At 38.6% G+C, this 16988-nt stretch overlaps 1 protein-coding gene across 1 annotated transcript in view; it reads right to left on the reverse strand.

Moving 5' to 3' along the window:
• Positions 1-16988, reverse strand: part of RNF130 (ring finger protein 130) — a 101282-nt gene that overhangs the window by 39558 nt on the left and 44736 nt on the right. Inside the window, exon 3 of the mRNA XM_060095056.1 lies at positions 12482-12732. Coding sequence (XP_059951039.1) covers positions 12482-12732 — 251 coding nt within the window. The remainder of the gene's footprint in view (positions 1-12481; positions 12733-16988) is intronic.

Raw genomic sequence — 16988 nt, forward strand, 5'->3', positions numbered from 1 at the left:
TTTCCCTTGCTGCTCTCAATAATTTTCCCTTGTATGTTATTTGTTGTTTTTTCCTTGTTGCTTTTAATAACTTTTCTTTGTCTTTAATTTTTGCCCATTTGATTACTATATGTCTTAGCATGTTTCTCCTTGTGTTTATCCTGTATTGGACTCTCTGTGCTTCCTGGACTTGGGTGGCTATTTCCTTTCCCATGTTAGGGAAGTTTTCCACTATAATCCCTTCAAATATTTTCTCGGGTCCTTTCTCTCTCTCTTCTCCTTCTGAGACAGCTATAATGCGAATGTTTTTGCGTTTAGTGTTGTCCCAGAGGTCTCTTAGGCTGTCTTCATTTCTTTTCATTTTTTTTTTCTTTATTCTGTTCTGCAGCAGTGAATTCCACCATTCTGTCTTCCAGGTCACTTATCCGTTCTTCTGCCTCAGTTATTCTGCTATTGATTCCTTGTAGTGTAGTTTTCATTTCAGTTATTGTATTATTCATCTCTGTTTGTTTGTTCTTTAATTCTTCTAGGTTTTTGTTAAACATTTCTTGCATCTTCTTGATCTTTGCCTCCATTGTTTTTCCGAGGTCCTGGATCATCTTCACTCTCATTATTCTGAATTCTTTCTCTGGAAGTTTGCCTATTTCCACTTCATTTAGTTGTTTTTCTGGGGTTTTATCTTGTTCCTTCATCTGGTACATAGCCCTCTGCCTTTTCATTTTGTCTATCTTTCTGTGAATGTGGTTTTTGTTCCACTGGCTGCAGGACTGTAGTTCTTCTTGCTTCTGCTGTCTGCCCTCTGGTGGATGATGCTATCTTAGAGGCCTGAGCAAGTTTCCTGATGGGAGGGACTGGTGGTGGGTAGAGCTGGGTGTTGCTCTGGTGGGCAGAGCTCAGGAAAACTTTAATCTGCTTGTCTTCTGATGGGTGGGGCTGGGTTCCCTCCCTGTTGGTTGTTTGGCCTGAGGCGACCCAACACTGGAGCCTACCCACGTCTTTGGTGGGGCTAATGGCAGACTCTAGGAGGGCTCACGCCAAGGAGTATTTCCCAGAACTTCTGCTGCCAGTGTCCTTGTCCTCACAGTGAGCCACAGCCACCCCCTGCCTCTGCAGGAGACCCTCCAACCCTAGCAGGTAGGTCCGGTTCAGTCTCCCCTGCGGTCACTGCTCCTTCCCCTGGGTCCCCATGCGCACACTGCTTTGTGTGTGCCCTCCAAGAGTGGAGTCTCTGTTTCCCTCAGTCCTGTCAGAGTCTTGCAGTCAAATCCCACTAGTCTTCAAAGTCTGATTCTCTAGGAATTCCTCCTCCTGTTGCTGGACCCCCAGGTTAGGAAGCCTGATGTGGGGCTCAGAACCTTCACTCCAGTGGGTGGACTTCTAACGTATAAGGGTTCTCCAGTTTGTGAGTCACCCACCCAGCTGTTATGGGATTTGATTTTATTGTGATTGCACCCCTCCTACCGTCTCATTGTGGCTCCTCCTTTGTCTTTGGATGTGGGCTATCTTTTTTGGTGAGTTCCAGTGTCTTCCTGTTGATGACTGTTCAGCAGTTAGTTGTGATTCTGGTGTTCTCACAAGAGGGAGTGAGAGCATGTCCTTCTACTCCACCATCTTGGTTCTATCCTGTGGGCTGCTTTTTAAAAATTCCATATACTCGGTATGCTTGATGAGTCCTGTCCTCATTATTGTTTGAAAACATTGTCGATCAATGGCCCAGAGTTTCACATTTACAAGAGCTTGTTCTCAAGTACCTCCTTGCTGCTGAAAGCTCCAGCTTAGACTTTTTTTATCCTTAGAATGTATCCCAATAGAAATGTACTGTCAAATAAAAGTCCCCTAAAACAATTCCTTTCTCTATGTGCTTATATCATCATCTTGAAATATATTTAGGTTCCATTTATTTTCAATTTTGATGATTTCTTTTGTTTTTTAAAAATAACATCTAAAACATTTAGATGGTTCTGAAGTTAAAACTATAAAACCAGTACAGGGAAGTCTCATCAATCTCTATCTCCTCCATCCTGTTCCCTTCCCCCCAAATAACAACTCTTTATGTTAATTTTTGCTTTATCCTTACATTGTTTCCTTTTGAAAATAAACGCACATTATGTACGTGTGAATATATGTATATATGTGATATGTATATCTATATATCTATATATCTATATACCAATGTTTTCATGGTCCCCCCTTCTTACAATAAATTGGTATGCTAAAACTGTTCTGCACTAAGAGGTCGCCCCATAGCAACATCCAGAGAGCTTTAGAAACCATTCTCTTTTACAGCTATACACTACTCCATTGCATTTAGAGTATTTCATGTGTAGAGTACTAGTTTATTCAAGCAAACTCCTATTGATGGACATTTGAATGTTTCAAGTCTTTTGTTATTGTAAATAATATCAGAGTGAACTGTATAACAAATATGTCATTTTTTACTTTTGCAAGTTCATTATCAGGCTAATTTCCTACTAGTGAGGTTACTAAGACAAAGGATAAGTGCACATGCATTTTGCAAGATATTACAGATTCCCACTTCCCCACCACAGGAACTGTACCATTTTGCATTCTCATCATCAATGTATGAGTATGCTTGTTTCCCCTATAACCTCATCAAGAAAGTATGTTGTCAAACCTTAGAATATTTTTTTCCCCTGCACTGATTAATAAGAAATCTTAGTTTGGTTTTAAGTCATATTTAACTTATGACTGTGTATCTCACTTTGGTTTTAAGTCATATTTAACTTATGAATGTGGCTGAACATCTTTTAACATTTTAAGAACTATTTGCATTTCTTTCTGGTGAACTATTTATTTTTTTTGCCCATTTTTTTTCTATCAGGTTTTCTGTCTTTTTTGGGGGGGGAGGTCTTCTTTATATATCAGTGTCATTAACCCTTTGTCTATAATGTAAATTGCAAATATCTTTTTTGTCACTCATTTTTTGGATTTTTCCTTTAAAAAATAGTCAAATTCATCAATCATCTTTATTACTCTACTGGATTTTGAGCCGTAATTCAAAGTGTTCCAAATTCTCCATCAAAAAGGAAAATTTAGCCTTCATTTTCTCCTAATATGTGTAGTTTTATTGTTTATAATTAGATCTCTGCTTCATTTGAAATTTATCCTGGTGTACAACTGAGGAATGGATCTGATTTTGTCTTTTTCCAATTGTCCCACACCATTTATTAAAAAGTTCATATTTCTCCACTGATTTGAGATGATGCTTTGTATTAAATTTCAACACTCAGTTGTGTCTATTTTTTGGATTTTGCATTTTGTTCTATTGCTCTGTTTATTCATGGATTAACTCTTAACAGTCTTTTTAATAAGAGGCTTTATTAGGTATTATAAAACTTGGTGTGGCTAGCCACCTGTTCACTGCTCCTCTTTTTCAGGATTTTTTTCTTCATTACTTATTCTTCTAAATAAATTTTATAATTACCTTATCTAACCCCAGAAAAATATCGGAAAATAATTTTATTGGGCTTAAGTTAAACTTACGAATGAATTTAGGAAGAACTGATACATTCATTGTATTGAATGATTATATTCAATAGGAAGAAGGTGTCTTTTCCATTTAAGTATATACTGTATATATACAGTATATATATTTAAGTATATACGTCTTTCAGGAGTGTTTTGTAGTTTTTCTCATATAGATTTTATACAGTTTTAAAGTGTTTACCTAGATTGATCCATCCATCCATCCATCTATCCATCCAGGCTCAGTGTGTATGCTCATGTGTGTTACTGACTGCCTCAAGGGCTGAGGCTGCCCCACCACCCTGTGTTCCCTAAAGTTCCTTAATGGGTTTCCAAGGTCTTTTTTTCAATTGTTTACAATTTAGAGTCTGTGGTGCTATATCTATTTTACCAGTTGTTCTCAGATTTATTTGCTGAGGTTTCCCCTCTGAGTGAAGCCCTTTCCTTCTGATTTCTGGTTCTTAGGACCACCCTTTTCTTCTTTTGGCTCCTTTTCTTGGAGCTACAGTGCAGGTCTTGCTGCTGCTAGTTGTCTGGTGTGACCACTCCTTTTCCAGAAGTTCTTGGAGGTACGCTGCTCCTTGGCATCATTGAAGATGCTGTCTGTGGGTTTTTCCTTTTGCTATCCTAGTTGTTCTTTGTATTTTTTAAAGGGATTTGGGAAGATTAAACAAAATACCCACTACTTCCATCCTGCTCAGATCAGAATTGTACTGAAGAATTTTAAACAAAAGAGTTCCATGATGAGATATGAATTTTGGAGAATTCAGATCTGACTTCCAGAGAAGAATGTATGTGACACAGAAAAGACTGGAGACAGAGAGACCAGGTAGAGTCTAGTACTTCAGAGAGATAAGTAGGGCTTGAATTAGGCAAGTAGTAGTGGGACAAGAGGAGAGGACAAAGTAAGAAAGAGTTAGGAGGTACGACTGACAGAACCTAATGACTGACTGATGTGGGGGAATGAGAAGAGAGGGAAGTCAAGAATGGCCATCCCAGCTTTCTAGTTAGTGACTGGCTATGTGGGAGAGGCATCACGGTAGATGAGAGACTGGCAGAGAGAGGAGAGCAGGCACTGATGGGAGGAGTTCAGCTTCAGCAAGTTGATCTGAATGTATGTAGGGCACCTAATTAGAGATCTCCCATAAATATTTAGATATATCATCACTTCCACTTCTGAACTTTCAAAACGTCCTGCAGCAAAAGTAAAAAACATCTTTTCCTTGTGTTTGATAATAATGTTAAATATCTTCATTGTAGTATTTTTCTTGGAACTTGGCTTCTGTGTTAACTACCTTCTTTTGGACCATCCCTTGAGTTTTAAATACCTCCCTCAACATTTCCCATCACATTGTGACAGGTATATCTCAGCTATGATTTTGTTCTCTTACTTGGATCTGTCTAAAAGCCATTTTCCCCTCACCTCTTGATTTTAATACTATTTGCGTCATGCTGACTCTCAAATATCTAAGATGAAGCAAAAATTCCTTTTGTGAAGATCATTTTTTTTTAAGATCCCTTACCATCACCTGACTACCATGCCAAGTACTTAATAATAATATGAAATAATGATGATATTTATAGTAACTAAGATTTATTCAGTACATACCATGTGCTAGGTACTGTGGTAAGTCCTTCACATGTACTGACTCATGACACCTTCACAACCATTTTATGAGAAAGAATTACATTATTCCCATTTTATAGAAGAGGAAATTAAGGCACAGAGAGATTAAGTAATTTGCTCAGATTGAGAGCTGGTAAGTATGTCCTATCCAGACTTCCTGAAAAGACTGGAGGGGGGAGGTGTCTTGGGAATCTGCAGTTTTTGAAAGTAAAGGAGGAGGAGGAGGAGGAGAAGAAAAAGAGGAGGGGAAGGAGGGGGAAAAAGTGCCCCCACATGATTCTTTTGCCTACTAAAATTTGAGACTCACTATACTAAGTATAAACTACCAACCCTAGCTTCCAAAGCATTTCCCATAACCCTCTCCCCACTCATATTCTCCATACTTCTGACTTCAGTTAACAAAGTTACTCAAGTTTCCACCTCACCACACACAGAACATTACAGAATGGGACAAAACCACAGGGATGCATCATTTTATTATACAAAGGAGAAAACCCAAATCCAGAGAGAACTAAGGTGATCTATCTAAAGTTAGTAAAAGTGCTGGGACCAGAAACTTTGGTCTCCTGACTTTCTAGTCCAGTTCTTTTTCCATTATAAATGCCTAAAAGACTTCCCATATTATAAAATATGAAGGGATATTGATCATCAAGGGCTAGATTAATTTATTTCACTTGGTTAAAGACATCAAGAATACCAATGTGAACACTATTCTATATTTGGATGCAGAGTATCCAAAAGTTTTAAATCGGTAGAAAACAATTTAAAACAACTCATACTGCTTAATTTAACAGGAATGATCTGTTCAAAGCCAGATGGTTCACAATATATTGATGGCAGGTCACTTTAATGAGACTCATCTCCGGTTTCTGTTCAGTCATCAGAACTCTCCCATAGATACAGAATTAGGTCTATATCAGCAGATAATAGGGCTTTCTTCTTTTAGACACAGGTGAAATTCAGGTGCTGTAAATATAATTTTTCCCTGACTGAAATAACTGTCTTGTAGTCAGCACCTTCTTTCATTCACTCTCATCACTACTACCTTTTTCTCTTTTGCCTGAAAAGTATCCCCAACAGTTTTCCAAGGTAACCATTTGTCTGTGCCCCTATCCCTCCCCCAGCTCTCTACATACCCTTGCTTTATTAATATTATTTTCCTTTGCTCTTCAATATTTTCCTCTTTAAGAACTCTTTCCCCCAAGCCTCTCCTAATAGAAAAAAATCTATCACTCCACTGCTAAAAAACCTTTGATGACTCCTTACTGCTTAGAGAGTAAAGTCTAAATTTTTCAGCATGAGAGTCAAGCCCTTCATCTTCTAGTGTCAATATGCTCATCCAGTATCAGTTCAGTCTCAGGTCTCCTCCCTACTATTTCTGACGCCATTCAACTCTTCTGTCTCTCCTTTTATCTCCCCACAGCTCTATGGAAAATGATCCCTTTGCCTGAATTTCCACCCAGTTCCTGTCTGACGAAGTCTTATTCATCCTTTAAAATTCAGCTCAAATGTCACTACCTCCTCTGGATAATACTCTAGTAATATCACTCTGCTCCAAAAGAATAACTCTTTTTTTTTTTTTTTTTTTTTTTGCGGTACGCAAGCCTCTCACTGTTGTGGCCTCTCCCGTTGTGGAGCACAGGCTCCGGACGCGCAGGCCCAGCGGCCATGGCTCATGGGCCCAGCCGCTCCGCGGCATGTGGGATCTTCCTGGACTGAGGCACAAACCCGTGTCCCCTGCATTGGCAGGCGGACTCCCAACCACTGCGCCACCAGGGAAGCCCCCAAAAGAATAACTCTTATACTACACGGTATTTTGATTACACCTGTCTGCCTTCCCAATAGAATGTAATCTCATTCTTTAATTCATTTAAGCATTTACTGAGATACTGTGACATGCCAGGCCCTGTGCTAAACCCCAAGGATGTAGAACTGAATATCTTAGAAACACTCTGATCTCAAGAAAACAAATTTTTTTTTTTTTTTTTTTTTTTTTGTGGTACGCGGGCCTCTCACTGTTGTGGCCTCTCCCGCCGCGGAGCACAGGCTCCGGACGCACAGGCCCAGCGGCTATGGCCCACGGGCCCAGCCGCTCCGCGGCACGTGGGATCCTCCCAGACCAGGGCACGAACCCATGTCCCCTGCATCGGCAGGCGGACTCCCAACCACTGCGCCACCAGGGAAGCCCTCAAGAAAATATTTTGTGCTAGAAAAACAAAGTCTTAAGCTTTGATATAATGTTTAGAAGGCATATAGTCTCTGAATATAGAAAGTGGTATTTATTTATGTAAATTGATCATAATAGCAAGACATGAAAAAGAAGATAGAACACTTGCAATATACTTAAAAAGTGGTAAAATAATACATTCTCAGTTCAAAGATCTAGTTTCCTTTTCTAGTTCTTCTGGAATTGTCAATCCCTAAAAAACATAATAAAATTCAGTCTACCATCCAACTATGAAGAAATCTGTCCCTTTTTGACTACATAATCTTTTCTTAGGGGAAAAACCTTGACAGTATGCACAATAACTTCTCCCCTTCCAATCTGGAAGGAAAAGACTTTTGAACCCACCATTTTTGAAGATTATATATGCAAAGTACTAGCCTTCCTCTGAAGAACATTCAGTGTTCTTCCATACTCGCACGTGCAAGTGTATTCTTCAGTTAGCTATCTTCCGAGATAAAAATGGGCAGCAAAAGCGTATTTCATTTCAGTAACCTTGAGATATGTATAAAGTCTAAGAATACTGCATACACATTTTGGCAAGAAGCTATAACGAGTTTTAAATACCTTAAAACCATATGCATTTTCACAGGGGATTTTCGTAAGAAGACCTTCTAAACTCAGTAGTCCTAGGTTATGGAATTTTTAATACCTGTCTTATTCCTCAACAGTAAAATAAAAGTTTTATTGTTCTAGTTTGTCAAACTTGACCACTTTGAAATTAAGGGTACAATATTAACTATGTAATTGTGAACAAGTTTACATTTCTCAGAAAAACCTTAAGTACCCTTTCAATAAAACACACCAAACATCTATCCTCTTGTGTAGAATAACTATCACTGTCTTATTAGAAGGTGACATTTAAGTTTACCATCAGCCATCATCTGACCTATTTGTATTCAGATATATTCTAACAAGTTTTCAAGAAGAGCAACCATAGACACCTGGCATACACTAAAAAGCCAAAGCATTAGATTCTTATTTCCAATGTAAAATGGTGTCAATTGTGTACATTACACTGTGCTTAGAAAGTTATTCACAACACATGGTTCTCTTTGGTAGCATATTCTGTAGAAAGAACTGCTTCACGATGACAGTTTGTGGGAGAAAATGAGTCTCTCCTTAAACTCACTTATTTTTCTCCACTAATAGTTCTGGTTTCTCTTTTAAAATAGCCAAAGGTTTCAACCAGTTGAGCTGCTGCCATCTTCGTATTAAACTTTAATAAGCTAAGCTTTTTAAGCCACATAAAAATTTCATCAAGTGCTTCTCAACCTTAGGAAAAACGGAAGGAGGAACAAAGGTCAGAATACCACTCTGCTACAGCAGCGTCTGGAGAGAAGAATGCTTAGGAAGTCTGCGCGCAGTCAGCCGCAAAACCAGTTCCCGTTTGTGGCCTGCGCCAGATGGTGACTATGTTGAGTCCTTCATCACACACAGGCCCCATGGTGGGTGCTAATTAAAGCAGTACCGTCAAAGAGCAGGCTCCTGGGACAAACCATTTGCTTTTTTCAAAAGTCCTTGAGATGCGCTACATTCAAACCAATATTTTAGGGTTTTCTTGTCAAGAACACCCTTTTAGAGCTACTCTTGATCATTTTACTTTCACTCTTTCATGATGACAATATACTTAAAAAACACCTTTAATTTATTTAAAAAAGGAGTATAGCATGCTACTTAGTTATATGAAGTTAATAACAGAAGGAACAGATAAAAGAGTTGAAAGAGGTGACTTGTTGCTGGGAAACAAGAATTGGAAAGAAGGCGGAAAAGATTGGGCAAGGAATCAAGCTTTGTGGTTTTGACAAAGATGCAATACTGGACAGACATAAGCAAAAAAAGGAACCTGAACCTAAACCTCACACTTTACACAAAAATTAATTCAAAATGGATCATGGACTTAAATGTAAAACTTTTTGAAAAAAATTAGAAAATCTTTGGTATCTAGGGGTAGTCAAAGAGTTTTTAGACTTGCCAGCAAAAGCACAATTTATAAAAGGAAAAACTGATAAATTAAGCTTCATCGAAATTAAATATTTTGCTCTTCAAAAGATTCTGGGAGAAACTGGGAGAAAATATTCGCAAACCACAGTTCTGACAAGACTTGTATTTAGAATGTATGAAGAACTCTCAAAACTCAACAGTAAAAAACAAACAACCCAGTAGAAAATGGGTAAAAGACACGAATAAACATTTCACTGAAGAGGCTATACAGGTGGCATTTAGCACATGAAAGATGTTCAACATCAGTAGTCATTGGAGAAATGCAAATTAAAATCACAAAAGAGATATTACTATACACCTATCAGAATCACTAAAATGCAAAATAGTGACAACACCAAATGCTGTCAAGGATGCAGAGGAACTGTATCAGGGATACATTTCTACTGGGAATTTAAAATAGTACAGCTGCTTGGGAAAAGAGTATGGCAGTTTCTTACAAAATTAAATATGTGCTTATCATAATAACTCAAAAATTGCACTCTTGAACATTTATGCCAAGGAAATGAAAACTCATGTTCACACAAAAACCTGTACATGAATGTTCATAGTCACTTTATTTATAATAGTCAAAACTGGAAACAACTTCGTTAACCAAGTTATAGTACATCCAAGCCGTAGAATACTACTCAGCAATAAAAAGGAATGAACTATTGACATGTAACAATTTGGAAGGATCTCAAGGGAATTACGTTAGATGAAGAAATCCAAACTCTAGAAGTTAAATATTACGTGATTCCATTCATATAGCATTCTTTTTTTTTTTTTTTTTTTCTTTTTGTGGTATGCGGGCCTCTCACTGTTGTGGCCTCTCCCGTTGTGGAGCACAGGCTCCGGATGCGCAGGCCCAGCGGCCATGGCTCACGGGCCCAGCCACTCCGCGGCATATGGGATCCTCCCAGACCGGGGCACGAACCCGTATCCCCTGCATCGGCAGGCGGACTCTTAACCACTGCGCCACCAGGGAGGCCCCATATAGCATTCTTGAAGTGATAAAACTACAAAGTGGGTAACAGACTAGTGTAGTCAGGGGTTAGGCAGGGGTGTAGGAGAGAGGTGGCTGTGGCTATAAAAGAATTTGCACAAGGGATCCTTGTGATAATGGATCTGTATCTTGACTGTGGAGGTGGTCACCTGAAACTGCACAGAATTATACACACACCAGCACAAGTTTAACTGGAGAAAGCTGAATAAGATCAGTGGATTGCATCAATGTTGACATCCTGGTTGTGATATATACTATAGTTATGCAAGATTTTACCGCTGGGAGAAAATGGGTGAAGGGTATTTGGGATCTCTCTGTATTATTTCTCACAAACGTATGTGAAATTACACCTATCTCAAAATAAAAAACTAACAAATGTAAAGGACTGGTATTCCTGACAAAAATGCATATAACCTGGATCTAATCATGAAGGAACATCAGACATCAGACAAGCTCAAATCCAAAACAACTGGCCTGTACTCTTCAATAATGTCAATGTCATGAAACAGATTAAAAGAGACGTTGACAACTGAACACAACATACAATTTGATTGGATCAATCCAGGGTTTCTTTGCTATAAAGGACATTATTAAGATAATTTCACAAAACTTAGAAAAGGTCTATAGATCAGATAATGATATTAATGTTAATTTCATTATTTTGATAATCATACACTGTGGTTATATAAGAGAATGTTCTTGCTTTTAGAAAGTACACAGCGAAGTATTTAAGGGTAAAGGGGCATCTTATCTCAAACTTACTCTCAAATGGTTAAAAAGGAAATATGGTAAAATGTTAACAGTTGGAGAATTTGGGCAAGGAAATACTTTATATTACTCTTGTAACTTTCCGTAAGTCTGAAATTATAAATAATAAAAATTATCATGATAAAAATTTTAAAGGGCTTCCCTGGTGGCGCAGTGGTTGGGAGTCCGCCTGCCGATGCAGGGGACAGGGGTTCGTGCCCCGGTCTGGGAGGATCCCACATGCCGTGGAGCGTCTGGGCCCGTCAGCCATGGCCGCTGAGCCTGAGCGTCCGGAGCCTGTGCTCCGCAGCGGGAGAGGCCACAACGGTGAGAGGCCCGCGTACCGCAAAAAAAAAAAAAAAAAAAAAAAAAATTTTAAAGATGTACAGGATGATGCACAGAGCCTGGCACACAAATGTTCAATAAATTAGAGTTTTCAAATATTTTATACTTATTTTCAGATGCAGAAACAAGTTGAGAAGCTAAAAAAACTGTGCAAGAGGGACAAGGGCAAACTGGTGGTAAGGTCAGGATTTGAACTCCACACCCAAGTCTGTGCTCTTTTCACTAGAATGAGGAAGGATGAAAATTTCACACCCCCCCACGGGGACTTAGATGTACTCTGAGGAGAGGATGGTGTTGTATAAAAATTGTCTTGAGACCACTCTCCAAGCAATTTACTTCTTAGTGTCCTAGAAAAGCATAGGACTGGTAATGGGACCTAATACCTCAAACCTGGCTCCAGGGTAGATATTCTATATATAGCACATCAAACAAACTAAGTAATAAACTCACAGAAAACCATCTGCAAGCCCTTTACTACAGGGCAGTATATTGTCTTTTCTGTGTCTTTATTCATTCATCTGAAATCCACTGCACTGGTCAATGGAATTTCTAGGATGACTATCTAGATATATCTCTTCTATTGGTCCTTCCCCACCTCATCACTGCCCCATGGCTAAGCTTAAATAGGACAGATAATTTATTTTTAATTTATTTTTTCTGAATAGATAATACATAGTTCAAAATTCACATGGGAAAAAAATTTCACATGGAACAAAAATATATATAGTGAAAAGTCTCCCTCCCCCACCCTTCCAACTCCCCTGCCACTGACAACAAATGTTACCAGCTTAAAAATGCAACTTTGTATATTTCTTCAAATTACCAGAATTAGCTAGATCACACTATGATATTAAGCTAACCATTTACCTGAAATATTCCACGTGATCACTGTAAATTTAATAATTTCTCCATTTAGGTATTTCAAATATCCTTAAAATACTTGTGTAGATACGTTTTTGACATATTAAAATGACTGAGGGTTACCACTTTTTTTAATGAAAAGATATTTGTATTATGTATGATTATAACAGATGTCTATGAATGATGGCCAGTAAGCATCAAGCAATATAGAGTACTGATAGCTCACCTGGTTCCTGTCCCGGGCATTTGTGTACCTGATCTTCTGAATGAAGTAGAATATAAGCCATGCTGAAGAAATAATCATCAAAACAATAAAGGATATTGACACGAAGACTAGAGAGCCACGGCTGAAGTTCTTTGGCGGCATTCGAGTTCCAACTGCTATTGTCATTTGTACAGAGATGTTTTTCTCCAGGTAACTCAAAATATCCTTACCCCTCAGTTCTGTAATCATGACAGCAATAATATCTCCAGTGCCTGTAATGTAAAATAAATATATATACTCAAGTGACATTTAAAATTTATAGATCAAATATATAAAAATGCTACTTAGCAAAACTACTGTAATTTTTGCTAATGGCAAGGGTTTGCAGATTCAACTTTTCAAATGAAATGAAGTTGCAGTTGGGTATGCTGGCACCAAGTGGGACCACAAACTTGTTGTGTACTACTTAAGACTTAAACGCACTTGAAGCATAAACACGATTGCAGTGTTAAGAACCATATTAATTTATCTGACAACTATATTTAAAAGAGATTATTAAATCAGCCAAATGTAACAAAAGATGGTACACAGCATTGTATTATACACCAATAGAAATGTGATAAAATCATGGCAGGTTTTCACTGTAAAACCTTTTCCATCTTTAAAATGTTCTTTTGAGAGTCCCAACTCATTATAAAAAGGTGAAAAACATAGTACAAAAATTGGTACTTTTTACATTAATCTTTCTTACAAATGTTTATGGAGCACCTACTGTGTGTAGAACTAGCACAAGGAATAGAAAGAAGCAGAAGTACAGGATATACAGTTTTATAATTTCACTGGCTTAGGACACAAATCTGATAATAGAGTTCCAACAGCAAAATGCCAAATGGTGGTATCTTCAATCAATAACAGTTGAAACTAACTTTGATTCTATGTGTAGGTCGGACTGGAGGAAGGTTCCTTTTTCATTTACCCCAGAAATCCTGTGGAAATCAAACCCTTCCTGAGAAATGTCCAAACTTCAAAAGTCTGGACTAGTCTGGCATCAAAATACTTGCAGCTTCTAACAGCTGTCCAGAGGTTCCGCTACAGCCACTAAGTTACTCATAAGGATGTTTGTAAGTTGCTCTCCTAGTCGTCCAGTTCTTTCAATTACATAAGCAGTAATACAGGAAAGGCAAGTGACTCTCTCTCCTATGCACAGCATGAAATTTCTATCCCTTTCCTTCTCCAGAAAGGGAATAATTTCCCACTTTCTTTTAAGCAAAAAGAGAAGCCTTTCTACCACCAATCCAGCTGTCAGTGGTCATCCTTTCATAAGGTGAAGCTGCCTGTGGCAACATGCAACTTTTACAATAGGCCTTCTTCAAAGAGCCCCGAGACTGTGGGGGTCAAAGGGAGAAGAACAGACATTTTATTTTGGGAAAGAGAAAATTATAACCACTTACTTAAATTTGAATAAAGTTTGTGCATATAAATGTAAACCACCAAAACAAAATAAAAACCCCTCAAATTTGCCCTTTCGAAGGCTTCAATGACTACTACTACTAAATATTTAGTTTATATGTTTCATTCATCATATTTAACTAAAAGGACTATCCTTGTACAATGTGCAGCCAAAAGACCATATACAACTGAAAAGAAATAATAAAAAGTTTTATGAGAAGCTTAACCCAATGGAACATACACCTTTGTATAACCTTATTCAAAATTGTGCCAGTCATTTCATCAGAATTTATCAGCAGTTTATCAGAATACTGATTAAAAATCCAAAAACAGAAAGAAAACTGCAAAATTAAAGCAAGCAACAAACTTAACTCTAATTATCTTTCTGAAGTAAGAGTTCTGATCAGTAAGTCAGAAAAAAATCATAAAACGATGCTAAACCATTTAAAATTTCCATTTAGAAACCTTAAGTGCTTTTAAAATGTTGTTCAACAGGCCATGATCTGCAGTATAAGATACCAGGTATGGCTATAAAGTAACTGAGACGGATCCCACAAACAACAGACGACAATCAGTCTCATTGCTTTATAATCACACCAGGTACAAATGGTTTTAGAAATCAGTTCTGAGGCTCCCTCTTGAAGACTCAAGCTGGAAAAGGAGCCGGGAAAGCTGCACAGGTAGCCAAGGGAACCAATCCATGGAATGTCATTCATTCAAACAACACTAAATGAGCACCACCTAATTTTAATTGGAAAGCTGTTTGGGAGAAGCATTTAATTATTTCAACCATCCCTTCAACAGTATTTATTGAGCATATCCTATCATCAAGGCTCCTTAATGTTCACTTTGCAAAGAGAGTGGAAAATTATCTGCTGTGAAATAGTAGAAAAGATACATATTGGTCTCTGTCCCTGGTTCCTGGGACAAAGCTCCTAAAACCCTTGCAACTTCCTAAGTGACAGCACTAGGAGCACCTTTTGTTCTAATGTCAGGTCTCTGACCTTGGTTCCTGACACAGAGCTCCTAAAACCCTTGGAATTCCCTGGGTGGTGGGAGTGTCTTTTGTTCCAATGGGGTGAATCTTGGCGGGCTCCTGGATAGCTGCAGGATGGGGGCAGGTCACCAGAGAGACCAAGCCATGATGAGAAGCTTGGACCTTTCGGCCCCAACTCCCAATCCTCTGGGGAGGGAGAGGGACTAGAGACGTGAAGCCTGCATAAAAATGCCAAAGTATGGAGGTCGTCCACGTTGGTGAACACATGGAGGTGATGAGAGGATGGCATGCCAGAGAGCCCCTTCTCACACACCTTGCCCTATGTATGTACGCTTTCACTTGTACTCTTTATTATATCCTTTATAATGAATCAGTAAATGTAAGTTTTCCCCTGAGTTCTGTGAGCCATTCTAACAAATTTTTGGACCGGAGGAGGGGGTTCTGGGAACCTCAACTTACAGCTGGTGGGTCAGAAGTACTGGTGACAACGTGGGACTTGCAACTGGCTTCTGAAACAGTGGTGTGGGGGGTGCGATGTCTTGTGGGACTGAGCCCTTAACTTGTGGGATCTGATGATAATCCCAGGCAGATAGTGTCAGAATCAAATTGAATTACAGGACACCCAGCTAGTGTTGCTGAAAATTGTTTGGTATGGGGAAAACCCCACAAACATTTGGTGACCAGAAGTGTCGGAAGTGAAGTTTTCTGTGTGAGTAGTAAGAGAGACACACAGGAGTGCTTTTTCCTTTACACCTGCTCTTGATTACATGAAAACTGCATCTGCTCTCAAAGGGCAAAGGACAATTTTAAAGGGACTAGAGAGAGGAGCCAAACACAGGTAGTCTCATGATGCTACTACAATGGAGGAGACTGGGAAGAGTGACAGGAAAGGAGACTAAAACACTGCTGGCCAAACAAAGTGAAAAATAATTACAGCAGATCATCAGAATACCAGCAAAGGCATTAGTCTCAACCATTTTAGGTCGTAAATCCCTTAGAGAATCTGATGGTAGGACACCCCCTTCAAATTTCAGGAGAGGTTCACAGACTTTCTCATTCCCCACCCATAAAAGGTGATCTGGGCTCAAACAACTTAATTTAAGGATTGCCTCAGACACTTCACTTTTAAAGACTGTGAAGCCTTGGCCCAGCTTCTGGGGTGGGGTGGGGTGGGGGGAAGACATTAATGCCAGAGAATATGTAAGCTCAGGATAAAATTAGGGTTAGATCAAGTAGTGACTGATAAAGAGTTAAGAACTAGTTAGACTGTAACGATGTGAACATTCAAGAAAAGATGACAAATATTTGGAACATTCATCACCACTCTCTCATCTGAAACCCTTGGCAAACAATGCTAATAAATCATGAATATGGCCTCGGAATCCCATGCATTTCAACATGCCCAGCAGCCAGGATTAATTTGCCAGAGATGCCGATTAAGTAAAAACCTAGTTGTGATACCTGATTTCACCTATTTTATTGAAAACTTTCTCCATTGTTATTCTTTAATGTGAATCTGTTTCCTCTGCTTGAGTATGGCTACTTTAATAAACAATTCAATTCTTCTTTTATTTTGAGAATTTTCAAGCCTACAGTATAGTTTCAATACTATATGAACACTCATGCACTTTTTATTTAGATCTGTCAGCTGGTAACACTTCACCTTTTCTGTGTGTATTTATTTTTGCTGAACCAATTGAGAATAAGTTGCAAACATCATTACATTTCCTTCTTAAATACTTCAGCATTATCTCCTAAGAACAAGGACACAGTTCATTTATCATACTCAAGAAACTGAACTCTGATATGACATTGTTCTGCAACATACTGTCCACATTCAAAATACTTCTGACTGATTCTAATAATGACTCTCAGAACTGTTTAGGTTAGTTGAGTACCCAGTACCTTATCAGGCCTTGTGGGTACTGTGCTTAGTTGTCTCTTCTTGTTAGTCTCTTCTGATCTAAAACAGGTTCCTCAGTCCCTTTTGGTCGTTCACGACATTAACTTTTTTGATGAGTCCAGGCAATATGGTTTAAAAATGTCCCTCAACCTGGATTTGTCTGATTGTTTCCTCATGAT

Source organism: Mesoplodon densirostris, chromosome 3 (genome assembly GCF_025265405.1).
Source record: "Mesoplodon densirostris isolate mMesDen1 chromosome 3, mMesDen1 primary haplotype, whole genome shotgun sequence".
Taxonomy (NCBI): Eukaryota; Metazoa; Chordata; class Mammalia; order Artiodactyla; family Ziphiidae; genus Mesoplodon; species Mesoplodon densirostris.